Source organism: Thunnus albacares, chromosome 4, assembly GCF_914725855.1.
Source record: "Thunnus albacares chromosome 4, fThuAlb1.1, whole genome shotgun sequence".
NCBI lineage: Eukaryota > Metazoa > Chordata > Actinopteri > Scombriformes > Scombridae > Thunnus > Thunnus albacares.
In genome coordinates, this window is record NC_058109.1 from 18,058,206 (window position 1) to 18,084,721 (window position 26,516).

At 37.4% G+C, this 26,516-nt stretch overlaps 3 protein-coding genes across 3 annotated transcripts; 2 read left to right on the plus strand and 1 right to left on the minus strand.

Moving 5' to 3' along the window:
- Positions 1-4,679: 4,679 nt before the first annotated feature.
- Positions 4,680-8,510, plus strand: zgc:172270 (uncharacterized protein LOC100136849 homolog). The gene is made up of 3 exons (XM_044350001.1): positions 4,680-5,029; positions 5,271-5,458; positions 7,336-8,510. The coding sequence occupies exons 1-3, from the start codon at positions 4,811-4,813 to the stop codon at positions 7,484-7,486; spliced, it is 558 nt and encodes a 185-aa protein (XP_044205936.1). The 5' UTR covers positions 4,680-4,810; the 3' UTR covers positions 7,487-8,510.
- Positions 8,511-8,605: 95 nt separating this feature from the next.
- On the plus strand, positions 8,606-12,957 carry LOC122981330 (caveolin-3-like). Its single transcript, XM_044350002.1, has 2 exons — positions 8,606-9,297; positions 10,261-12,957. The coding sequence occupies exons 1-2, from the start codon at positions 9,187-9,189 to the stop codon at positions 10,600-10,602; spliced, it is 453 nt and encodes a 150-aa protein (XP_044205937.1). The 5' UTR covers positions 8,606-9,186; the 3' UTR covers positions 10,603-12,957.
- On the minus strand, positions 12,319-20,021 carry oxtrb (oxytocin receptor b). The gene is given in 4 exon segments (XM_044350000.1): positions 12,319-13,057; positions 13,059-13,270; positions 17,043-18,151; positions 19,968-20,021. Coding segments are annotated over 3 exon segments (1,218 nt in total). The 5' UTR covers positions 17,968-18,151; positions 19,968-20,021; the 3' UTR covers positions 12,319-12,976.
- Positions 20,022-26,516: the final 6,495 nt, after the last annotated feature.

A 26,516-nucleotide genomic window follows, 5' to 3' on the forward strand; every position in this document is an offset into this window, starting at 1 on the left:
TTTTGAGGTAAATTGTTGTGTGCTGATTTTTTCATACAGGTTTAGGGCTGTGGCTTTACTCTCTAGTCCACTCTTAAATGCTGTATAGATACTTTAATTAACCATACTATGATTTACTGTGTTCAGCTACTGTATTTAGATCGGCCAGTCATTACAAGCTCATGCTGAGCAGCCAAACATTGCTCAAACCCACAGAACTTCAGTGGAGATCCCAAAGATACCAAATATTTCTGAAGTTTTGAGAAATGTCTATAAAATGATGAACAAGACATCTATAGTATTTCAATCTGATTAAATGGTTCAGTCTTGGGTTTGAGTATTTCCCTCAATGTAAATATCAAATATCTTCAGTGAAGAGCTGATTCAACCCTGAAACTACTTAAGGAAAAAAAAATAGAAAGAAAACTCTATGCACTATAATGTACATGTTGTGCATTATGGTCCCATTTTGGAAAACGAAGATGAACTCAGTTCACATCAAATGAAATGAAAGCCCCTCTCCACTCAGGAGGTTGACTATAGAGACCACTGAAGCTGAAAATTCAGACACTTTAGTAACCAGTCTTTTGAATATGATATACTGTATATAATAAAATTATATGAAAAAAGGCCAATAGGGATGATGAAAACACAGTTCAAAGAGCTGACTACCTGTTTCATCACCCCAATTCATTTTAATGAATATTTGAGCCTCAGCAGTCTTCATAAGTTGCTAATTAAAGTGAAGGACCTCCCACTTCAGTGGCAGCTTTATTAAATCAAGACAATCACATCAACTGTCCTTCTCTGTTGCAAAGCACATTCATTGTAGATCAAACACAAGCCCACTCGCTATAGAAAATGAGAATTCGTGGCTTGAGCTCATTTGAGTGCGGTTTGTTATTCGGCTGTACTTAATGGTAAATGTATTCAAATGACCTAATGCTCTTCTGCGTGCTTAGCTGTACCTTGCGCTGTCTGTTTACTTTAAACTTGATGAGCTCCTCTGTTGTCGCCCAGGCAGCGATAATGAGAAAGCCACTCCTGCAGAATCAAAGGCAGAAGGTGTGATTGATGGTGCTGTCTAACAGACCGAGCCACATTATTTCATCAAACCTTCCCTCAAACAGTTTATAGCAGGATGAGTTTCCTCAGAACTGCATGTACACATACGACATGACAGCTTTTCAACCACATCCAAGTAAGCAAGTGTACATCTTACAGGCTCCCCAACAACACTTCTTCTAATTAAGCTATGAATTGCTGCTATTTTGTGGAAAATAAGTGTCTTGTATACGGAGAATCCAGTGCTTCAACATGAATGCTTCTCACATTTCTCCTCTTGGATGAGAACCACTGAGATTGGCGACTGCACTGTCAACTAGACATAACAAGTAATCAGTCTGACCTATTGTACTGAAAACAGCTGGACTGACAGGTGCTGAGCAGGAACACTGTCATGCCCCACATAAGCTGCTGCTGTTGAGAACAGAGCCATGAACTGTAGTTGGAGTTAAATTAAAGCACTGGTTAAAAAAAACACACACACATATTTCCTCCACTCACTAAAATGAATGTGATTAAGATCCAAACAAGTGACGACTATTTACTATTAAGCAGATCTGTACTTTTTTTATGTTTTCATTCCCCTGAGCTTCATTTGACGCCATAGATTTTTGGTCTAAGACAACATTTCTCACCTTTACAAAACTGTTAGAATCACATATGTTGTAAAATATTCAGTTTGCAAATGACAATTGTATGTATATTTGGGTTGTTGACTCATTATGCCAGGCCACTTTAAATCAAATCTGATCAAACCACAGTCACACATTCCTGCTGAAACAGATTTGCAGCTTTTTTGAGTGTTAAACTCTAAATAAATTATACCAAAAGTTTAACTTTGACAGTTGGTTGCTTAGTCATGACTATTAAATGTATAGAGAAATATTTCTTTAGCAAGAGAAATAAAAAACTTCATGGGCTTTAACACCATATTCAAAATATATAAAGGTTCATTATTTAATTTCTTTATTTCATTTTTTGTCATTCTTTCTTTATTCAAGAAGTCAGAATCATGAAAAAATACATACACTTTTGTGTTAATTGTATCTTTTACAACAAATATGATCCTAATATTTGTTTGTTATTTTGAATGGACAGTTCAGCTGAATATGTTTTTTTCAAAATTGCCAAGAGGCGGAAAACTTGTCAGAATTTCACCAAAGAAAAGCAACAATTACAGAAAAATCGGAAAAAAAAAGAATTCAGCTATCCTATGAATTGTCCTACAAACTCCCCAAAATTCATGTGACGTCTTCATGAGAACCACATGGTTTGATGAGCTGCGACATACAGAATGTGTCTTACTCACACACTCACTCACACTCTCTGCTGACTCCACCTGTGCAGCCACGGACACAAACAAACCCCATCTGGCGAGGCGTGCAGCCCATTAGCATACCGTCGTCTCCTGCACCGACACAGGAAACTTTCTGTCATCAATACACTGTGTTCTCTCTCTCTGTCTTCATCCAGCAGGCAGAAATGATCATTACCATGGAGACTGTTCACAGGTCATGGTAGAGTAGTTCACTTATACTCAACTCTGAACAGCTGTACAGTTTGTTACATACTTGGTATAGTAGTTTGTCATTGAAACACAGATCTTTTTTTGAAATAGGAAAGTGCATAGGTCAAACATGTGGATGTGTATCTCTTAAAATCACTGAGTTTTGCAAATGGACAGAACAAGTATGAGGAGGAAGTATGAGGTGAGGACATCTCTGTAGGAGGTTCTTAGTATATTTACATTATTTTATTAGATTATCACATTGCCACCTGCTGCACCGGCACATCATTTGGTAAAGATGATGATGAGAGCAACATGAGATAAAGGTCTGACAGGTAGCTGTGAAGAGTCTGATAAGGTCTAAGTGAGTGGATTCATAGCTGACCTATTAATAGCACCGAGGATGACTGGATAATGGGTCCAAAGGTTGACAGAGGTGAAAAGGTTTTTTCCTTAAAAGCATGTTGCAAAACATGCTTTACACATGAGAGAGTGCAGAGACCTGAGAATGCTCTTCATGCTATCTGAGCCTAGTGGAGGATGCTGAGATAGCATGCAGTACATCTCGTGGTGCTTCCACATTGTTGCTTTTGATGAACTGGAAAGAGCACCAAGGCAGCAATGCACAGAATTATAGCACAGAATTTGTGAGTTGTCATACCATAACAGTTTAGGATAGCTTTTAGTTTTGATTAAATGTTAACACAAGAATGGGGCACACATGCACAACCGATTATATAAATGAAGAGAGGTGATTTCAAAAAAAAGAGATTTAATTTTCATTATTGCCCAGTGGGAGGCAGTATTGTCTTTCATATCAACTAGTACACTGACCCAATAACAATTATCTCAAGTTAAATGATCTTACTAAGCCATAAACAGGCTGGAAAGTAACTGAATGCTGTTACTTAAACTGTACTTGAGTGCAATTTTGGTGTACTTTTTTTTCTTGAGTTTTCCATTTTCTGCTACTTTATACTTAAATGTTGTACTTTTTACTCTACTACATTCATCTGATGTTCACAGGTTTAAGGCACTTTTAGTTGTTTATCCATATATGCAATACCATCAGGGAGGCATCTGGTCAGTCCCAAATTTATTCTGCAGCATCACAATGACCCCAAACATACAGCCAGAGTCATGAGGAGCTATCTTCATTGACAAGAAGAACAAGGAGTCCTGCAAAAGATGTTATGGCCCCCACAGAGCCCTGATCTCAACATCATGGAGTCAGTCTGGGATTACAGGAAGAGACAGAAGCAACTGAGATGCCTAAATCCACAGAAGAACTGTGGCAACTTCTCCAAGATGCAGGAACAACCAACCTGCCAAGACCTTGAAAAACTGTGTGCAGGTGTACTGAGGAGAACTGGTGCTGTTTTATAAGCAAAGTGTGGTCACACCAAATATGGATTTCATTTACATCTTTTCTGTTTACTGCACTTTGTATGAAGCTAACTGATAAATAAAAACTATTCATGGCATTATTAAAACTTTACTTTTAGTGCTTAAATCTTTTGCACAGTACTGTAGTTACTGGTTGCTTTAAGATTTTCATTTTACATTAAAATACATGATAATCTTATGACATTGAATGCATTGCAAAATGCATTGTTCTGCAATGTGTAGTTGGGGCTCCTTGGCATCTGATGTCTATGAATTGTTAGCAGTTCCACCAAAGTTCCCCTTCTATCAGCTAAAACAGTAAAATGCTACTTATGCATTGAGCATTAGTATTAACAATCAATCAAATCATTTTATATATACTTTACCTTATATACTTCTTTTGATACTTAACATTGTTGCACTGATACTTTTACTTAAGTAAAAAATATTCCATCACTGACCATAAGTACACACCATCATATAATCTGTAACACCAATAAGGTACTTGATATTCTAATATGAATTACATAATGTGCACTCATTTATTCATTTGTTTTACTCTATCTTGCTGGTAGATCTATCTCATATTGTATGTGTGATGCATTCCCAGTAGGGTGTATCAGTGTATACAGAACCATCTCCCTGCTCACAGTATTTATATCTCTCTATCCTCCCACAGCACAGGAAAATGATCTTGACTTGAAAGACCATCTGCAAATACCACCCAGGGCACTGTAACGTTCCCAATATAACCTCACTGCACACAGCCAGCTGAGGGGTCCAGTCAGCGGCCTTGGTCTGAGCTGTTACGGGAAGTGACAGGCACCCACTCTGCTCTCTGGGTTGTGTTTTCTTCACGTTTGGATAGACACCATGATGAAAGGGGAAGATTCAGAGGAGGTAGAGATCGATTTGGGGGACTCCAGTGACCATGACGAATTTGATAATGGGGAGGAACCTCAGACGCTGTGGAGGGCCCCTCCTGCTCTGGAAGACGAGGAAAACATTCATACGTCTACGTTAGTGGAAATCAGTGATACAAAACCTCTACTAAATGTCAGAGACCCCCGAGGTATCAATGACTGCCTCAAGGTATTGTATTCTTATACACTAGCAACACTGAACTTTGTTTTTTGGACTTTTTATGCATTTGTTGCATGCAGTAATGCTGATGAAAAAAATCACACAAAACCACCAGAACATAGCTGCTTGGCTTATTGCACTGCCCTCCAGTGGATACAACTTATTCGTCTAAAGTGAATCAAGCCAAGCAGAAACCTGACATAATTGTTCACCTCAGTAGCATCAGGACGCTTTCTCTTTGTGTCTCTAGGTGACGTTTGAGGATGTGATCGCTGAGCCGGTGTCTGTGCGCAGTGGGGACAGAGTGTGGATCTGGAGCAATGCTCTGTTTGAAGTGTCTAGGGTTTGGGTTTACCGCATAGTCACAGTGCTTCTGGCCATTCCCACGTCAATCATCTCTGGTCTCCTCTTTGCACTCCTTAGCTGCTTCCACATCTGGTAGGTTTAGATCTTGCTGCCTTCCTCCACATATTAAGGGAACAAAATCTTTTCCAATTTGCCACACAAATAGATTGGATTTAATTTGGCCAGGTTTTGAAATATACATTCCTGAAATTTCTGCTTCCACCCCAATAAAATGGGGGTGAATGAAATTTTGTTTGTGGTATATGGAGGCCGAAAGCCTGCAATATTGAGTAAATAAATAAGATATTGTAAAATAAATAATCATATGAATAAATAGCATAAAATACATTAATACACAAAAAATATTATGCAATTATTACAATTTATTATGAAAATTTGACTCACTATGACATGTTTTTCATTTTTATTTCACTATAGATTTTTTTTTTTATCGTAAAAAGTCTGTTTTTATTTCATGACATTTTCCCCAAACACCATAATGTCACTTTACATGACATTGGAGTTGTAATCAGTTTACACCCCCTAAACGTGTCAGCCACTCACATGTGCCCTTGTGTCTCTTAGCAGGCTCACCTGTTACCAAACTTTAGCCAGCTAGCTCTTGTTAGCTAAAGCAACAACAATGCCAAAGTAATTTGACTCAGGCAACTAGAGGCTGCTGATGTAAATAAATACACAATGCACAGTTACATTGTACCTAACCTCCCCTTTTATTTAGCTTAACAAGGCTACACATAGGTAGGCAGCTAATTAGCTTGGTGGGCTCAGGAGCTTAGATTTAGCATTAAAATTAAAATCCAGCAGCAGCAGGCTGCATTCTGAAGATATTGTCAGCGAAAGACACACAACCCTGTGGAGAGCAAAAATGCAGTTTTTCTCTTTGTTGAAAAGTGAGGGGACAGACATTAGTGACTCCACTGTCATGAAGAAAGACATCATAAAATAAATGCCATTATGAAATAATGACATTAAACAGTACTCTAAGAATGATCTGTGCTACTAATATTATTAAAGGTTAATGTTCAGTTTATTCATCATAAGGAGGCTACTACTCAGCCTGTAGTTGTATAATGCCCTCAGTAGCTCTGGAAGGAGCTTTCCAAAGTGTGAAAAAATAACCCTGATGCCATCAGGGCTTAGACACAATAAATTTATTACTGAAAGCCTACGTTACTATCTGTAGGTGGAGTTGGAAAGACGGAAGTGTTTACAAAATGACTTCAAATTGCTGGTGTACCCCTTTATTATCTGGCTAATAAATCCAAGATGCAAGAGAAGATAAACATGACACATCAGTATGATAGGAGAGCTAAAAAGAAGCTAAAAGGTTTTGATTTTAGAAGAATGATGTATGAATGTAAGTAAGGAAAATGGTAACGGAACAATGCTAAGTAGACTAAATGAGTAGTTTTGGAAAATAACCTCTTGGTTTAAAACAAATGTAATGTTGATTTAACTGTAATAAAATGCTGACTCTCTTATATTAAGAAGGAAGTTGAAATGTAAATCAGTTAAAGGATGCATGCTGTGGTGTGGAAAAAGAGGAACTATGAAACGGCTGGAAAGGAACGAGAAGCCCTAGCAGACACAGATGGTGGTGAAATAAATTGAGAAGTACCAAGTTACAGTTAGTAAAATAAATAGAGCAAAACTAGAATTAGCTAGAAAAACCAAGAGTTCATATCCTGATTTGATCCAAAGTTAAGAAATAATAAAGTATAAAATAATAATAACCTTGTGGTTTCAGGAAAGTGAAAGACCTTCTTTCAGTTGCCTGTTGACAATGCATCAGAAGACAGATATCTAAAAAACTTGTACATATCAAACTAAAACTAGCGTGATGAGAATAAAATATATACAGAAATCAATGTCAATAAGGAACATGATGTGGACTTTTTTTTCCTAAAATTTAGTCTTACATTTTCACTATGTGTCTCTTTCTATGACAGGGTGATTGGTCCCTGGATCAAGTGTATGTTTATTGGCACACACTGGCTACAGAGCCTTTGGAACATCGTGCTGGACATCATTGTACGTCCCCTCCTCACAAGTGCCGGGAGATGCTGTGGAGGCTTCAGCATTCACCTGGCCAAAGAATGAGACTCACACACAAGAAGCAAATCCACACTGGGATTGTTTGTTATGTGCACAAGTGTTTTTAGTGGACTGAGCCCAAGTGGGCATCGATATTTGGTTATTTAATATTTCTTCCTAAATAAAATGGTCATAATAACATGTTTACCACAGATAAAACATTGTCCAATAGTATCTGCCAGTCCTTTTTAATGATTATACAAGACTTGTGACTTTTTCAAACAGGGATTTGGTGTGCCTTGGACTTGACTCAGTGACAAAAAGAAGATGATGTAATTCTTAATTTCATCTTCACAGTGCGAAATCGCTTTTGCGAGACCAAAAAGAGATTAGAGTTCTTAACAAATAAGTTGATAACTTCCATTATGCTGCCTGATTTGAAGAAAATGAGAATGATAAAAGTGACCCTTTTTTGTTGAGCAGGCGACACATTTTCTAAGGAAAATTACGGATGTTTTCTAGAATTTGAAGTAATTCTAACAGAGTTTGTTATGCAAATTGAATGTTGTATAACCTTTATGTCATGATGTTTAGGTTCAGTTTTTATATTTTCTTTAGTTTAAGCATGTGGGATGAATGTTTACTGAGAACTAACTTCAATCCTAGAAGTTGCAAGTTTCAAATGTAAGAATATTTAGTTCTGAAGAAGTTACACTGATTGATAATGCTGGGAGGAAATGGCAACAAAAGACATGGATTACAGTTTTTTTCTGTCTAGAAGATTAGCTCTAAATACAAAACATAATTGTTCTGTTAAATTAAGTGATGAGCCAGTGGGAAGAAAAGGTTTCATTCTGTGAGCATCCTGCAGACATGTACATACTGTATATGAATTAGAAGACAAGGTCTACTTCCAAAGAACTATGAAGCAATTACAGCCTCTGTAACTCATTCCTTCTCCACTTTAGACTCATTAATGTGATCAGAACAGATATTTTAATCATTCTCTGTTATATGTCATATTGCTTGGATAATATGAAGGGCCAGGCATTGTTAGAAAAATAAAAATCCAATATGCTGCTTATACTGATTTTGTGGTTTAACAATGCAGTTATTTATACATTGTAAACAAATGTTCTTGCTAAGTTGTGTTTTTAATAACTACTGTTGTATGTACAATAGAGAATACAGGCAACATTTGCTTTTTTCTGTCAATTTTTGAGTGTGGATAGAAATGTCTATATGATCTCACCCTAGATCATACACTTACTGAGACATGCCAGTCTTACACATAAATTAAACACACCATAGATTTATATGTGTATGGCCTTCCTACACGTGCAGAGAGAGGATTCAAATGGGACATTTATTGTAGAGTATGGCACCTATGTAGTGAGAAGTGCAACATCAGCCTGCTTCCCTCATTGCTTCCCTATTTGCTTAATGTCCCATTGTGAGTTGTCACGTTTGTACAAAAGCATGGACAACACTATTGTGTGTATGTGTGTCCCTGTACTTGATGTGATATGTCAGTAGTAGCTGCTGTATTTTTGACAGTTTGAAGTAGTCATTGCTGGCAGCTGCCTGCTGCCTGCTGGAATTCCTGGATTGGAATAACACTGAGCAGAGCTTCAGTTTATACATTGCCACTCCCTTCCCTCTGTGGCTCTGATTGCAGTCACACACCCGGCTGCTCATTTCGGCTTCTCTTGCTTCATTATCTCAGATTCAGCTTCAGCCTGCTCCTTCAGTCAGAAACCTGGAGCATGGCTAGCATGAACCACAGCCAGGAGCAGGCGCTCAGGAGGGACAGCCACACCAGGGAGATTGACCTCATCAACAGGGACCCCAAGCAAATAAATGAGGATGTCGTCAAGGTGCAAAAGACCTATTTTTATTTATTATCACAGATGTTTGTTATGTCAAGATTCAGGTTAATCAACTATAGATATGTGTGTTTTCTATATGGTACCTAAAATAGCCATTATCATGATATCACTCTCTGTTAGAGACAGTGATATCATGATAATCTGAAGGGGCAAGATGGAGCAGAATTTTGATAGACAAAAAATTAATCTTATCATTAAAATGATAAAATCTAAATCATCAGTTATGGAGTGTACTCTCTATATATACACATATGTGAGATCTATTTTTACAGTTAAGCAATGGCCTCAAATAATTCTGGCCTAACATTTGGTCATGGTTGACTGACTGATTTAACTGTGTGTCTGCCATGCACAACAGATTATAAACTGTTAATCCTTTGCAAATGAAAATTTCCCAAACACATAAAATGTTAGAAAAAAAGATGAAGAGACTTATGATGTTTTTCTTTTTTGTTTACAAGTGCCTTTGGTTTTGAGAGCACTTCACTGCTTGATTCATTTTAGATTTATGAGATAATCTTATTAACTGAGAAGCTTAAAGGGTCAATTTTAAGCTTTAAGTCAACCCTTAAAGGGTCAGTTCACCCAAATCAGAAAACAACATATTTTCACCATTGTAATGTTGGGAGATGAGTGGGATTTTGTAAGTCACGTGAAAAGCATTGGAAAACTCCATTTATAAAATTCAGCTGTTCTGACTGTTTCCAGAAACATGTCTATTACTCAGGAAAATCAACAGTCTTCATTTTGAAGTTTTAATTAAAGTATTATTTATATAATCATATTATGCACTTCAATATAAATTGTTCTCATGCTGAGTTTTGTGTATGTGTAGTACATTGCATACTGCCTGAGGTAAAGCATTTTTATTTTGTTATTTGTGTGAACTGATGCTTTAAGCCCACATTATCAAATACAGTTGAAAAAAATGACCTTGTTTGTATGCATTAGGTCAACTTTGAAGATGTGATCGCAGAGCCTGCTGGCACGCACAGTCTGGACGGCGTATGGAAAGCCAGCTACACCACCTTCACTGTGTCGAAGCACTGGTGTTACTGCATCTTAAGTGCCATTCTGGGCATCCCTTTGTCACTGGTCTGGGGCCTCCTGTTTGCTTGTTTGTCATTCTGCCACATCTGGGCTGTCGTGCCCTTCATTAAGAGCTGTCTGATTGAATTCCAATGCGGGAGTCAACTCTACTCACTGGTCATACACAATTTCTTTGACCCGCTCTTCGTGGCACTGGGGAAGATGTACAGCGGCGTCAGAGTGATTCTACGCAAGGAGGTGTAAATTCAGTATGGCTGCTTTATTTAAGCATGGAGACGAATTTCTGGACATTTGTCTGACTTTTATATCAATAGAACATCAGGAATCACCACAAACAAACAAAAAGTGCAAGCTTAGAAATTGTTATTGTTGTTTGTCCACACTTGAAGCTGATTATAAATTAAGTTCCCCTATTTCACCTTAAAGCTGCTCCATGCGGATGGTGCTGTATATTACAATGTTTTCTTTGTCACCTTGCCAGGTTACATAAAGTAAAAGAAATTTTCAAGCACGACGAATAAGTCAAGAATGCACATTATCTGATCCTGACACCGAACTTCTCCATATATGAGTATGAACTGTTGGCACTTTGCCTCAAGTCCTACAGCAAAAGAGAGAGCAGAAAAATAAAAAAAGATGAATTGTTTGAGTAATCAATATGGCCACAAGGGGGAATCATTATTCTGGGTTGATTCCAACTAGATTACAAGAAAGTCAATTTTGCTCCAAAGTTCACGTATTCATACACAGTGGCAATAAAACGCCGAACGACTTTAAAAACAGGAGATATGGTTGAAAAGGATGATGATGAGACACACACATGGAGCAGTGGAAACTATTTACAAAGTGAATTTTATATGACATCATAACAGACAAACACAGTTTGATCTTTTGCACAGGAAAGTCTGCTGAAAACATTGAAACCAGCCTCCTTTAGCTAAAATGCGTTCCTATGGATTCTGTTTTCTTGATAGATTTTGATATTTTTTATGATGGTGGTATTTGTATTAAGCCAAACCTTGAAAGTACATATCATCTTAATACCCTCAGTATCATAAATGTCATTCATGCACATTAAGATGTTGATTTAACCACTCATATAATAATGATATAACAACAATATAGAATGTTTTCACAAATACTGCTTTAAAAGGGGTTTACATATTCACCACATAACAGTCTGAATTTGCGCACGTCAAGAATTTATACTGTGAACATGTTCCAAATATAAAAAGGTAGCTCATCTCAAATTTTAAAGTCAAGGAGGACAAAACACTAACATTTCACTTGTTTATTTGGCTCACATCAGGTGGTCTAGCATACCCTGGACAAACCCAACGACCCCTTGAACAACAAATATTGGAGCACAAAATTGCAATCCGTACATTATGCAATTGCAAAACATTATGCTGAAGCAAATCTCGGTTCACTCTCTTCATTAAAATTCTGTGAGATTGAGAAAATAATGATGCTTACAAGAGGAGGTGATATTCTGAAGAAACTGGCACAGAAAGAAATGTTTTGGATATACACACTCAATACTATGACATCAGATGAACTTAATGATGACTACAGTTTAAAATACTTTTTAAGTTAGGACTTTTTGTATCCCTTTATTGCCATCTAGTGTATGGTCTTAATAGTGAGTCAGTGATGGCCAGAAAAAGTGTTTTGTGAAGCTTCATATTGTATGCAATGGGGTTTAAATCAGATTTAACTATATAGTTTTGATTGGTCCCTGTTGTATCTAGAACCATGGGATAAGAAAAGTGATTGGTTCCTAAATAATTGGGTCCAACTCCCAGCTGTGTATTAACTCTGCGATGGTGTATATTACAGAATTTAACCTGTATACTTCAAACGCTGAAGAAGGCTCTGTGCTGAAACACGTAAACGTTTTTTCTATTGTGATGTGAGCCAAATAAATAAGTGAAATGTTAGTATTTTTTCCTCATTGACTTGGAAATTTGAGATGTGCTACCTTTTAATATTTTTTGGAAAATGCTCACCAGATTTTGGGTTTAGCACTCCACTGAGAATCCCATTGTTGAAGCACAACCTCCTTTTCCATTTCAAGAATTTATACTATCTTGTAATCTGCCAAATATCTTAAAATGCAGTTATGAATTCGGCTTTACTTTGTCATAGAGACCAAATGAGGACAACAACTGATGTAACACGACTTAAAGACTCAAGACTGAAAGATGGAGGCATAAAAAGAAATTTTAAAATGCTCATGGTTGCTTAAACAGAAAGGCTCTCAAGCTTAATCTTGAAATGCTGAAGCCCACAATATCATAAAAATATATAATTTTTAAAAGGAAAGGGGTGATTTGGGGAAAGCTGAGGGTCCATATCCTTTTCCAAACTGAGTTCACACATTCACTGTAGAAGACGAAGCTTCACTTTACGTCACAGTCTGTTCACATCTTGGATACAAAGGCATTTCGTTCTGTTCTCTGTTATCACAGGGTGCTGGGTATTGTCTGGACAGGAGGTTTACATTGTCTATTTAGCTCAGTTTCAAATATTTGAAAACAAACATGTTTGCAATGTCCTCTGCAGTGCTGTTGAAGATAATTAAAAGCTTGAAAGGAGAACTTGCGTGATTGCTGGACTACTTGTCTGCAGGAAGCCTGGATGGCTTTTCAGTGTCCAGGTCTACCTGTGCTGGATGTGTGTGTGAGGCTCCTCTGGCTGCTGGTGTTTTTGATGACATAAGTGGAGCAGTTGCTCTTGTGCCTGCACTGTCGATCACAGCTGCAGGTGGAGGTTGTCAGGTACTGTCTACAGCAGCAGAAGAAGCACCGCATTAGATCGCGGAACAGGTGACCAGCAAAGAACATGTAAATCCAAGGGTTGCAGCAGCTGTTGAGACTGGCCAGCAACATGGCGATGATGAAGGCCATGTCTATAGGAAGAGATACAGAGGAAAACAAATGATTCATATTTTGGTTAATATCTATTCCTACAATAAATAAAGAAAACTTTGAATCTTTATTATTACTTTTATTTCTTACTATGATGCATCACTGGGTGACACACAACCCCCGTAATTTATGTATGTCACAAAAAAATGTGTTGTCATCACTACATAGGTTATATAACATGGGTAAGGCATACAAAATATTACAATGACAATAAAAAAAACTTAAAAAAACAAACAAAACAAAACTTTGCATCTTTTTATTCCACATAGAAAAAAATAGAAAATCTTAAAGGATAAGTCTTTTTTTTTTTTTTTTTTTTTTGATATTTCCCTTATTGTCAGCAAATCCCATAAAAAATGAAAACCAACAATCATTTGATCCCACTAACAAGCAACCAAAGCCTAAAATAGCTACTATCTGTGTGCCATAGGCCTCCATTGTTGTCCAAAAAACATCAGTGAGAAAAGTGTTGCAATTGGTGGCATGTCTTTCTTGGAATGTGAGAACTTGAGTGGATCCCGCATACGCCATCCTGCTATTGTAAATACTCCCAACAAGTACAGTATTAGTAGTATATTTTTAATGAAACTTTATATATGTGAGCTGTTTTCAAAGATTTATGTGTTCAATAAAAACAGGCAGGGAAGATGGAAAATATTGATAGACGGACTAAAACATGGTTTGTTTTGGTCTTTTTCATGGGGTTCATCGACAGTAAAAAATATAGAATATACAGAGCCCTGTGTCTCACCTAATGCCAGTGCATGCTGGCATAGGCTCCAGCTCCCTGCTACACTGAACACAACAAGTGATTCTCTAAAAAGCCTCTAAAGTAGCAAATTTGTCTCCATTCCAATGAGATGCAATCACCTGGTTGTGGGATAAAGTCCAAGCTCACTGTGTGTGTGCTTTAGTGCATAATTTATTTTCTCTCTTGTTTTCACTTTTAGGTTAGGTTTTTGAAACGTATTCACATTAAAACCACTCTGCATTTGATCCCTACTTTATATGGTTTAGTCCCTGCTCAAAGCAGCTGTGCTTCTATTACACACGTCATTCTGATCACAGAAACATTTGGGATTACAGTTAAGAAAAAAAAAAAAAAAAAACTGGAAGGTTGATGGATGCCACACAAATAGAATTTTAAGCTGCTTGACACATTCATATAACAAATGTGATAAATGTCCCCAATTAATAGAGGCTGACCTGGGTGGAAACAAAAAACCTTTTTTTCTCATTTATTCAGTTGATTAAATTTCCAGTCGTTAGAGGCACAGAGCACCTTGAAGAAGCGTGCCATTTGAACAGTGGAAAATGGAAGACTTCCAAGTATTTTTTAAATCCTTTTAATGGGGTGAGAGAGATTTAGTGAGCATTGTCTTCTTCTCTCCTCAAGTGAAAGTGCTGACCTGTTCTGTTCATGGTGCTCTGACTGCCTATAGTGCTGCTTTACTGTGAGAGGTGAGCTGTGCGCAGTGTCAACCAAACAGCCTGTCAAAATTATGAGGAGAGAGTCAAACACCCTGTCCAGAGTTCCGAGATTATTTGGCGATATAAGATCTTAGCCGCACGGGAAACACAGTCCTCTTAAGGCGGAATACCACAGAATGACATTCAAACTTTTCTTCTCTGCCCTGATACAATTCACTTTGACTTGCAGTACATTCACTACTCTCTTGTGTTGCCAGAAATTAAAAGAAAAACATTAATCTAGGCTCCCTTTATGTAATATGATATACAACTCTTTTGAGATTGAAGGAGAAATGGAAAGGAGGTAATAACGACATCAAAAGGACTTTGATGATACTGATATTACTTATTTGATTAAGAACACGCACTATATCAAAGATGATTTTGAGGATAAAAAGTTAAACATTGCAAGAGCGCACACAGTCAGATTGTCCTTCAGTATCTGTGGATCCTCTGCAGATTGTGCGACGTAATGATATGACGAAGGTTCAGGCTCTGGAAGAAAGTGTTCATGGTTGCACACAGTGTCTGAACTGAGCGATAGGAAACTCACCTGCGCAGATTCTTAACTTGAAGGATATTTACTTCAAAGAGAATGCAATAAAGTCAGTGAAATCTGAAATATCTTCATTTTCATTCAGGTTATGACTGACATTTTCCTTTGAGATGAATATGAATTGTATCCATCACGGCTGACTAACATACTGAATAAACCTTTCATGAAACTGCTCCACATCCCTAAAAACATATTGAGGTATTTCACAGTGTTGCATCTTTCCCTCTACTCTGTCTTCTTGATTCTCCCATGCACATGACAAACCTTATATCTGTTCTTTTTTGCATAGTTCATAGGCGTTTTAGATTGTATCTGCAATTGTTCATTACTGTACAAACTGTCAGTAATAAAAGGTATATTAAACAACTATTTTTGTTTTAATCTCTTAATGTCATATAGTAAATAATTTATCATAGTGTCACCGTTCAATGAAAACCATGTAACACCAAATTTGGTGATTTTAATTTTTTCAGATACACTGAAGATTTAGTGCTCTGTTATTGGTTCAGAAAATGCTCCTACTTCTTGAGCCAAATAAACCATTCAGTTATCTAAAAAATGCATCTTCAATGTGAAAACAAGTCTGTCTCTCTTTTTCCATGAAAAGTTCATATGTTGGAGATCCACAGTTCACACGAGACAGAAACAAATTAGTGTACCTACATACAGCAGTTCACTGTTTCACAATTAAGTGTTGCTATTTCAGTGTTGTGAAATGACTATAAATGATTTCCTCATTAATAAAGATATGATAATTGTGGCTTTTTTATTGCTTTGCCAAATACATATTGAAATAGTCACACATAATGTTAACTAATGCTAAATGACAATAAGAAATAACCTGCAGTACAGTGGTTGAGTCCATCCATCGAAATCATTAGGGTCCCTACAGTGTACACTACATGCATTATTGGTTTCAATGTGTTTGTTTTTCTTATTTTATGCCAAACTAAATCCTGCAAGATGACTTAAACAGGAAGAGGGATACTTGGGCTACATTTATTCTATTTAAACAATATCTCCAGAATCTCTAAATGCTCTGTATGAACGCTCACGCATGTTTACAAGATAACACAACTTGAAAGGTTATGGAACATATTTGCTACCCTGCTCTTGTCTCCTTTAATGGCAGACTTGAAAGATATGAGATAAAAACAGTACAAATATGTAGTTAAATAGAAATTACATAAATCACTGATGGGAACAGAGAGAGAAAGAAACTCTTTGATGTCTTGGTACATTTACTCTCCCAGTGGCTCTGAGGACTCTCTCAGAACTGATAACCACTGTAAATGACACTCCCATTCATCTGTGTCACTCTGGGGAAGTCTGAAGTTAAACACCATTGTGTTGCCTTGGAAGTGAAGTGGATTGCTTATACATTCCCAGAGATACTTTGTGAGGAGGAGGAGGAATAACCTTTGTATGTTTGAGACACTTAATGTTGAGTTACTGTTGTAGAATTCCAGATTTTTTCCCCACATCACAGAGTTTATGGGGCAATAAATTCACCAACATAAATCTTGGACAAAGCTGATGCTCTGAGCTCTTGGCACACTGGGGAGTAATATCTTTATAAAGCAGTTAATATTATCATCAATCAAAAATGTTTTTAACAAGGTGAATCACTGCTTTTGGTGAATGCAGGAGATATTTATTACAAGATTTTAACTCAAACTGCGTTGGTACATTTAAAAAAAAAAAAAAAAAAAAAGGTGTGTCTTTACCTTCTCTTGGTGCTGCAGGATCCCAAGCAGACCACATCTGGACAAAGAAAAAGGGAGTCCAGCACACGATGTAGGCAAGGACCACCACAAATGTCATTTTCACTGTGCGGATTTTTGCTTTTGAAATGAGCCTCACGCTGCTCACACGAGAGAGGGGATGAGAGACTTTGGAGGCCCTTGGAGTTAGAGCAAGGAAGTGCTCCCTCCTGGTTTTTAAATTGACATTCTGCCATATTTTAAAACATATCAGGCCATAGCAGATGCTTAAAATTGCCACTGGGAAAATGTAAATGCTGAGGCTCATCCATGTGATGTATGCTTTGGCGCCCCACGGCTGCACAAAGTCCCCCCAGCAGTCATACACACCGTTCCCGACCTCCTTAAGAGAAAATATGTACACTTGAGGAGTGCTGAATATCAGACTAAGCACCCACGAGGCGATCACACAGAAGCGATCCTTTCTCTTGTGCACAGATCGAAGTGGCTGGCAGATCGCTAAGCACCTGTCGATGGACATCAGGACAAGCATGTAGGTAGACGCAAACATACCTACGACTTGCACGTATTTGACCAACCTGCACAGCAAATCCGGCCCATAGAAGCGAAACGTGATATCCCAGATGAGTTGTGGTAAGACCTGAAAGATTGCAACAACGAGGTCTGCGATGCTCAGGTGCTTCATGAAGTAATACATCCGAGACTGGCTGTGCTTGGTGGTGTGGATAGCCCACAGGACGCACAGGTTGCCGGTCAGAGCGAGCAGCATCACCAGGACCAGGACTGTCACTTCCACTTTGGCCACTTCTTCATTCCGTTTCAAAGGATTCACTGTGGTGTTCCCCAAATGGCTCACATTTCCACGACTTGAGTTGCCCCATGACACATTCTGCGCACAGCTATCCTGCTCGCGTAAAAGGTCCTCCATCGTGCGTAAAAGCGCCACTTTGGCGCAGCCAACGGTCACATCACAAACCCAGATTCAGGACCGTTATCCCGTGTAAGGTTGCTCTTGTCCTGCGCAATTTACTGCCAGTTCAATCCGTTAAAGTTGGTTGGGTTAGTTGCCCTCAGGATAAATGAATGGATAATCCAAAAGTCAAGATTCCCGTCTGTAGAAGAACAAAATGTAACACTTTTATTAAAAACTCTGATTCACAGCACACCTATATCAAGCATTTGAACTATCAAAACTTCATAAAGAAATTATATAACTACATAACCCTATCAAGCTTACCTTTAGAGCGACTGCACAGTTGTTTAGGGACCCCTAAGCACCACAGTCCTCATCACTCGCTACGCCCAGTTTAATGTCTGGTTTGCTGAGGCTCTGTATCCTATCAATGTCAGTAACTCCCTCCCCCCATCTTGTTTCCCTTTGAAGGAAACTGTCTGGGTTAAGTATGAACAGACCACATGATATAAGTCTTTCTTTCACTCATACATTGAGTTTAGGTTTGACTTTGTGGAGTGCAATGACCTTTAATAACATTTCAGCGATTCTATCTCGTATTGTGCAGTTCTGAGTCAGTCCTTTTGGGATCTACATTATTTGAAGTGAACCCTTGTTTGACTCAAAAGCAGAAGAAAATCTGGTCTACAGTGCAAAGACATGAGTTTTTCCAAAGAAAAGCACAAGTGTGCCAGTGTGAGTCATTAAATCCACCAACATGCTGATGGGCTCATTTCTTTTCAGGCCCATACATTGAAGGAAAAGATTATTAATAATGACAAAAACAACCATACTTATTTTCATGCAGCAGTGAGCTGTGGCTGTCATTTGTTGTCATCATTGTTTATCAGATATCTTGGGATGAAGCCTTTTATTATTTATTTAACTGATATCCACTTTTAATTAATCATTTTGTTGTTTTTTCATTCAGTTTGCACAATAAACTGACCACAATTGCGTTCTGAAGGAAAAAACTAAATAGGCTATGTAAAGTACTCAATAAAATATCTACCAGATCATCTGGACTAAGTATCTGTCAGCTTGTTATCAGTGATGTCAGTGATCCTACAGTATATTTCCTATTTTATCCAACCACAAAAAGGGGGGTCAGTTTTGCTTTTGCTTAAGAAGAATGATTTAGTTCTCAACCATAACATGAGTGTGTGAACGTCACATGTACACTGCAAAAATCTTTGTTCCTTTGATTTTTGACAAACTGAGTTGAACGCTTGCAGGTGCTGTATTGTCAGTCATTTGTTCAGCTGAATAGCCCTCATAAGAGATGTCTTGTTGAATGTGTGCTAGATACAATCTGATCAGACATGTTGGCAGATAGGTGGGTCTCTTTTTTTCTGGACTACCAGTTCATGTACAGTACATGTCTGTGTTTTTGTCAGTTGACAGTTGACCTAAAAAACACCCACAAATCTGAAACAAAATTAAGTGCTGCAAATTATTACCAAACTTTTTTCATCATAGATCACAATGAGATGACTGGTAAGAGGCTTAACGTCTTGATGTCCATGCTGAATAACCGAGTGCATGACCCGCTGATTTCCTGGTGCTTTAAAAGGGGTTGTTGGCATCAGCCATCCATCTGTGGGTTTCGATCTCAATGATACAGTAACACCTTTTAATTCATATCATACAATCCTGAAAGGATGCAATACTCTATATTTTCAGTCCTAGTCCTCAAATGACATTAATCACTGTATGATCACCTACTAAAATCAATTTAAACAGTTTTACTTTGCTTGTACCCAGGAGAAAGGATTTGAATACCTGATTAAGTCAGTTTGGATTGGCTACACAAAAGTGATCACTGAAAAAAGTGCTTTGTATGCAAATCTAGGGAAGTGCAATTCTTTTCAGTTAACTGGAACTTGATGATGAAGATTAATATCCCCTAAACACTTAGATGTTTTATTTATTTAGTAAATTAGGTTTGCAAGGTGACTTGCTGTTTCTAAGGGTACCTGCAGGAGTCAAGATGTTGCTCCTCTGCTTTTGTTGAGATGGATTTGGCATCTATAAGAAAAAGAGAAGATGTGGGGGAAATACACTGAAAAAAATGTGCAGTAATATTTACTTAGAAAAACCCTGTTAACAATTTCCACACAGACATCCCTAGTAAATTAACAGAAGATATTTTCAATAAAGTCTACATACCAATAAACATTAAGTTCAAGCAAGAAATACTTGTAGAGTTTACTAACAAATTTCTGTTTTCATGAGTAAATTTTACTCACACTACCACTGCATTTACTTACAAATTGCTTTAAAAAATACTTGTTTTTTCTAAGCTGGACCTAGTCGTTATTTTTGCATATTTGAGTAATATTTACTTAAAAAAGCTTGGTAACAATTTCCACATAGAAATTCGTTGTAATTTTTACTCAGGAAATTTCAAGTTAAGTTTACTTTATGGTAGAGTATTTAGAGTATTTAAAAAATACAAATGAAATAACAGAAGCTGTTAAACAACAGCACCTCATTATGTTTGCCAACACTGATGTACGAGGTAATTGCTTACAGCAGTTCCAACATATACAGTCTGGTTGGCATTGTCAGATAAAATATTTCTAAATCAGTGCTGCCAAAAAGATTTTTAAGAACAACTTTCATTAAAACACTATCACTTTAAAGTGCAATTACTTTGCAAGAAATTTTAAGTGCAATCACTTAACATATCACTTTCTTTTAGGTCTTTTAAAGGGAACTCTTTCAACAATTGTATGTTCAACAGTTCACAATGTGTTGTATCACCCCAACCTGAAATGCTTCCACACACCAGTCTGGTAACCACTGCCATAACTGAATAGCCGGTCAAAGTGGGCTCGGGCTCAAGATTTGAAATAGAACACTTCTTCTCTAACTAGTTTTTCCTTGCTAGCCACCATGTATTTCTTCTGAACTGAAAGTTAAACACAATGAACTTGGTTCAGAAACTCGCATGGAAACACTCATGGTAGAAGGTTGTTGTGCAAAGACTGTACTTTGGGAGACATCTTCATCTTCAGGACATCAAGCTCAAGAAAGAGCTTCTGAAACACTTTGAATGTGTATTTCAATTTTGGTGGGTAAACCAAGTTCATTGCATTGATAAAGTCCATGAGCAGAAGGCATGCCCTTGCCACACTTTTACAGTCAAGAACGTCTTTTCCCTCAATGATTATCGACACAAGGGCAGGGGTGTGGCCTTCCTGTGCTACTTATCCATGGACGATAAAGATCTTCAAGACATGATGAGTGTAGTCCTCTTTGATGGCTTCTTAGCAGACATCCTGTCAAAACATGTGAATCAGTGATCAGAAGTCAATATACTACACATCATTTTTTTAAAGTTCCTGAATATGCAGAGGTGAATTTATTGCAGAGAACAATATGTAATGGCATAAACAAATAGAAACATAATGTCAGCTATTGGAAATGGAAGGCTGCAACAGTGCTCTAAAAGGGCAAGTTCAGAAAGGTGTAACTTAATTTGAATCTCTTAATGATGTGCCACAAGAAACCCCCTGTCAGAATGGAGAGATGCTCTACTGTCTTTGGGTTTTGGTCACACTGACCTGACCTATGTGCAAGAACTATAAAGATCCTGGATTTAGTTGAGTCTGTCTCTGGAACCACTTGTCTAAACTGACATTGTAGGATATTAGACTGAGAAATCCAGGATCAGATGAAGCAGCTGCCCTGTCCATGTTTTATCTGGCATGTGGATGTGTAGATGACTGAATTTTCTCCTTTGGAATAAATTTCTTTTAAGCACGGCTCATATTACCAACAGTTTGTCAGACAAATTAAGACAAATTATTAACAAATTATTCATCTGTGAATAAGCCACTGCAGATGAATATTAGCCAGGAATGACCCTCATATAAAGTATATGAGTCTGCTGGATCTCTGTGATGAATCGAGAGAAATTACAGACATCAAATAACTTGCTGTTAAACTGTTATGAAGTTATGATATTAACAGCTATTTAAGCTGCTAAGAAGGCAAGTAAGGAATTTTGGCTAGCAAAAAATACATACAAAATGAACTCTTACATGTTCAGTAAAATCACAACCTGCTCAGTGGCCAGTAGATCAGACTGTGGCTGTACTGAGCAGCTTCCAGTCATGAATGTTTGGGGCCCCTAAAGTCCTACAAGGTGGTATTTTTTTATCTTGTGCACACAAGTTAATATCTTGTGGGAACAAGATATTATGTTAATAACATAAAGAAATGTCACCTTTTGGGACTTTAGGGGCTCCGTAAAAAACATAGCAAATTGACTATTCAAATAAAGCAATGAACGCCGCCGTATTTCTAACATACTTGAGAAATCAACAAACTATTAAAAGCTATAAACGCAACTTACCCCTGTGGTCTTCAAAGCATAGGCCTATCAGGCCTTTACTGTACAGACATTAACTTGTTCCCACAAGATAATCATCTTGTACGCACAAGATAATAACTTGTGCGTGCAAGATAAAAAAAAATACCGCCTTTTGGAACTTAAGGGGCTCCGTATGCATGTGTAACTCATCAACTATATATAAATATGGACGTCATGAAAGCTACCCAAAAATGAAGCCAAAACATCTAAATCATCCCCTGGTGGCTGGTATAGGTCATAAATCCCACCCCCTCCATGTTAGTGGAAGGGACATGAGCCAAACTAAAAAATCAAAGAACACATCAAATAACTTTTTCCCAAAGATGGTTTCTGTCATTTTATGCCGTTCTTATCATGCTGATGCTTGTTCAAGTGCAAATTTTCTAATAAGTATTTGACAATCTAAAAAGGGGTGTGACTCCATGATTGACAGTTGTGACAGCCGCTCTCACACGCCATCAAGCGACTCTACTGTGCAGACTCTGGTTCCAAATGACATCACACAAGCGCTGGGAGGTGAAAATGCGTCGTCCATATTTACATACAGTTGATAGGGTACGTGTGTGAATATGATCAGGGCATTCCTGAAAAAAAAGAAATGCTCTCAGAGAAACTCCCCTGCATAAATAAATGTTAAAAAACAACAAACAAACAAACAAATAAATCCTCTTCTCCAACCAAACAACAGAGCTGCAGTTAATATTTCTTGGTGTGTGATGGATCAAATGTACACATCAAATTGAGGATATATAATTACAAACAAAGACCAAGTAACACATTAAATAAAAGGTGACATTTTGAAGTAAAAGCACTGAAATAATAATTTCTTGTAGAATTTAAAAAAATAATCAAGGTTATGTAGCGAACCAGAGATCTTTTTTGAAAAGAATGCCACCTCTATTCACTAACTTCCGATACATTTGCCAGATGGCTGACATGCACTATTTCCCTGAATCAATATGACGGGTGTGAACTGCTAGAGTTGTCATATGCAGATTCTGGTTGATGCTGGTCACATTTTATAGTCAATTCATCATTCAACATTTCATAAAAACAAGTTGAGGATGTTGCACATAAAACGTGTCGACCTGGGTGCTGTTCTTTTAGAAATATTTGCTATTAAATTGCAGATGTGACACACACAGAATGCATAAAGCACCAAAACTGATGAAACAAAAACAAACTCCAAATGAAATGGCTCTGACTGTATTGGCCAAAAGGCTGTGCAAATGTTTTATCATTTATTCAAAAGCATTTCAAATCTGAAAAGACATCACCAATATAGAATGGCTCACTACTTCAATATAATACATAGGTGTCAGACATTATGTGATGAATTTAATGAATAGTACCTTGCATCATGGCCCCAATAACTTCTACTTTTCTGAAGATCACATAATGTATTGTACACACCATGCCTCTTAAAAGTTGTATTGAACCTTTATACTAGACTGAGCATTAGCAGCTGGGCACACCCCCATGCCCTGACACTCTGTTGTGCTGTTGTGTACATATTTTGTTGTTTGTTGTTGAGTTAAATACTCACATAAGATTAAAATCAATGGAACTAAACTTGGGTATACTTAAAAACTCTGAATAAAACCATCTCTGCTTAGGCTCTCAGCTCCTCTCACAGTAGATTTAGCATTCATTAATAAGAAACCTGCCTCAAATGCTCTGCTCAGTAATCATTCATGTTCACAGAATTATTCATTTTCATATGAGAGATAATGCATCTTAAAAAGTTGGCAGAGACAGGTGAACACTAATAACGCAGGTCTGCCAGACATTATTTCCAATGGTCTGTTATTTAAGGATGATGTATTCCATCATATTTTGCTATAAAATTACTTAATGGCTAATTCTAACTGGACAATCTTTACATAATTTTGCAGTGACATACTGTATTTCTGAATTATAACACATTTTCCTGGAATCCAATGAACCTTTACAGATATTACTAAGTTAGAAGCCAAATTTTCCATAAGAGAGACTTCTATTTTGAGTATCAACTAATAACCCTCTGTAAGATTGAGAGGTGATTAAAAGGTTTGTAGTTTCCTTCCTCGGAAATGTTTGATTTGAATTCTGATTGTATCATTTTGATGGAGATGTAAATTAGTCCTTAAAACTTTGTACCCTCTTACTTTTAAAATGTAACTGGGCCCTGACCTGACCTGAATAGAATGCTTACCCTGGAAATCTGTTGTTATTGCTGGACTAGTGATCCCACTGATTTGGTGAAAGCCTGTTAAATGGCTGCTAGGGGTTCTTGGTGAAATGTGTTATTGCCAGATTTGACAAAAAAGCAAATGGTAACTGAGAGCAGGCAAATGTTTTTTTACACTCTCCTTAGATCAACAAAGGGGATGACAGCAACAGGGACTAAAATGCAAATGCAAAAATGTGATATATCTGACTGTATTTATCTTTCAGATGCAGCAGAATTGAAGCGTCTACAGGGTGGAAACTGACACTAGCCCAAACCTGATCCAACCCATGTTATATTCTTGTTTTTCATTCTTCAGAGAGAGAGAGAGAGAGATCTTACTTGGGAATAATCACATACACATGGCCTACAAAGACTAATACACACTTGCAAAAATACAAGTAGCCATTCCTCTTATATTTTTAGCGCCAATAACACTAAACAAACTGCAGCCAGATAGTAACTCACTAATTTCATTATAATAGACCACTGTTTCATTATCTATTAGTTAATATCAAGTCCCAAAGTATTGGGAATTTGATTGATACCATTAAACTCACAACATTGCCTCATCTGAATATCAATATTAAACTATTAGAAACCAGAACAGAACTATGTGATCACAAGTCAGACAAGGTCATGTCCCAAAGGGAACCAGCCATATCATTTGGGATTTTGAGGAGATCCCCTAAGTTTTTCTTTTCTGTCATCCATTACTGACTGTTAGCTTGTCAGGCTACACTCTCTACCTGTCCTAATTCCAACAAATGATGCACATTGACACATAACATTTGAAAACAGTGAAATCTGAACTCAACACAAGCCTAATACTGTACACAACAAAATGAACCAAAGAAATCCAGTTCAGAAATTTATTGAAATATTATCTCAGGGAATTCTTGTAGCCAGGTGACAATGGTGGATGGTGGTTTACTACTGTACAGTGGCAAGATATCTAAAACATGCAGTACACATTAATTATTTTGTTTTATATGAAAACTGCCAGAGCCACAATACAAAAATTGTTTATATGTAATACAATCGCTGAATGTAACACAGTTATCCGGTCTTACAACATTATTTTTTTCTTCTTTTAATATTCCCAACATGGAGTATCTGTACATGTGTGGCTTTTATGGAGTTTTTTCTTATTTTGTTATATCTTCACCAACATCTCATTGTCACTGCATTGGTAACAGGTGTGGTAAATTACATTACCACACCATGATGGAAACTGTATGTTATGGAGATGTAAAATATATAGTAAAATATCTTGTTACACACAAATACCTTGACATAAAACAGATGAGTGTTACAATGAAGGCTCTTCAGTAAGGAAAAATCATGTAAACAGACAGAAAGTGATACAATCCTGACCACATAAAAACTCGTCAATGTCAGGCAGTGACATCGATTCAAACGCACCTGGCATCTATATGCATCATCATCAGTTCATCAGGATATTTTAAAATCAAGTTGGCGTGTTGTGACAGACTTGGTGATGTAAGTGAAGAGGCAGCCTGCTGTGGGAATGCCTGAACACACAAGGGTCACTGCAATACAAGGATAACAACCTCGTGTGTTGGTTCAGCTGCCCTGTGGTTTCCAAGCACTCACACAGGTATAAACCAGCAGTCACTCTCTTACTCTTAACCTGAAGCATGTGTGTGGTGGTGAAAGGGTCAGAAATCACATGCAGAACTAAATCAGGTTAGCGTGACTAACACACGGTTTGTGTGAACACTGCCAACCAAAACAAACACTGTCTATGAAAGACTGAAAGTCTTTTTTCACTTAAATGTGCCTGTTGTCTGTATGACATCTTTAAGGATTGTGTTACAATTGCTCAAGTGTCCTCTCTAGTGCACATCTTTTATATTTTAGAATATGTATGTAATTTTTTTAAAGAGAATTTTGTTGTCTTGGGCGACTGAT

What these genes read in the sequence shown, in the direction of transcription:
- zgc:172270 (XM_044350001.1), top strand. Translation starts at nt 4,811, where the DNA reads ATGATGAAAGGGGAAGATTCAGAGGAGGTAGAGATCGATTTGGGGGAC. An exon ending in GTATCAATGACTGCCTCAAG is followed by an intron (nt 5,030 to 5,270) that starts GTATTGTATTCT and finishes TTGTGTCTCTAG; the next exon opens with GTGACGTTTGAGGATGTGAT. An exon ending in CTTAGCTGCTTCCACATCTG is followed by an intron (nt 5,459 to 7,335) that starts GTAGGTTTAGAT and finishes TTTCTATGACAG; the next exon opens with GGTGATTGGTCCCTGGATCA.
- LOC122981330 (XM_044350002.1), top strand. Translation starts at nt 9,187, where the DNA reads ATGGCTAGCATGAACCACAGCCAGGAGCAGGCGCTCAGGAGGGACAGC. An exon ending in TAAATGAGGATGTCGTCAAG is followed by an intron (nt 9,298 to 10,260) that starts GTGCAAAAGACC and finishes TGTATGCATTAG; the next exon opens with GTCAACTTTGAAGATGTGAT.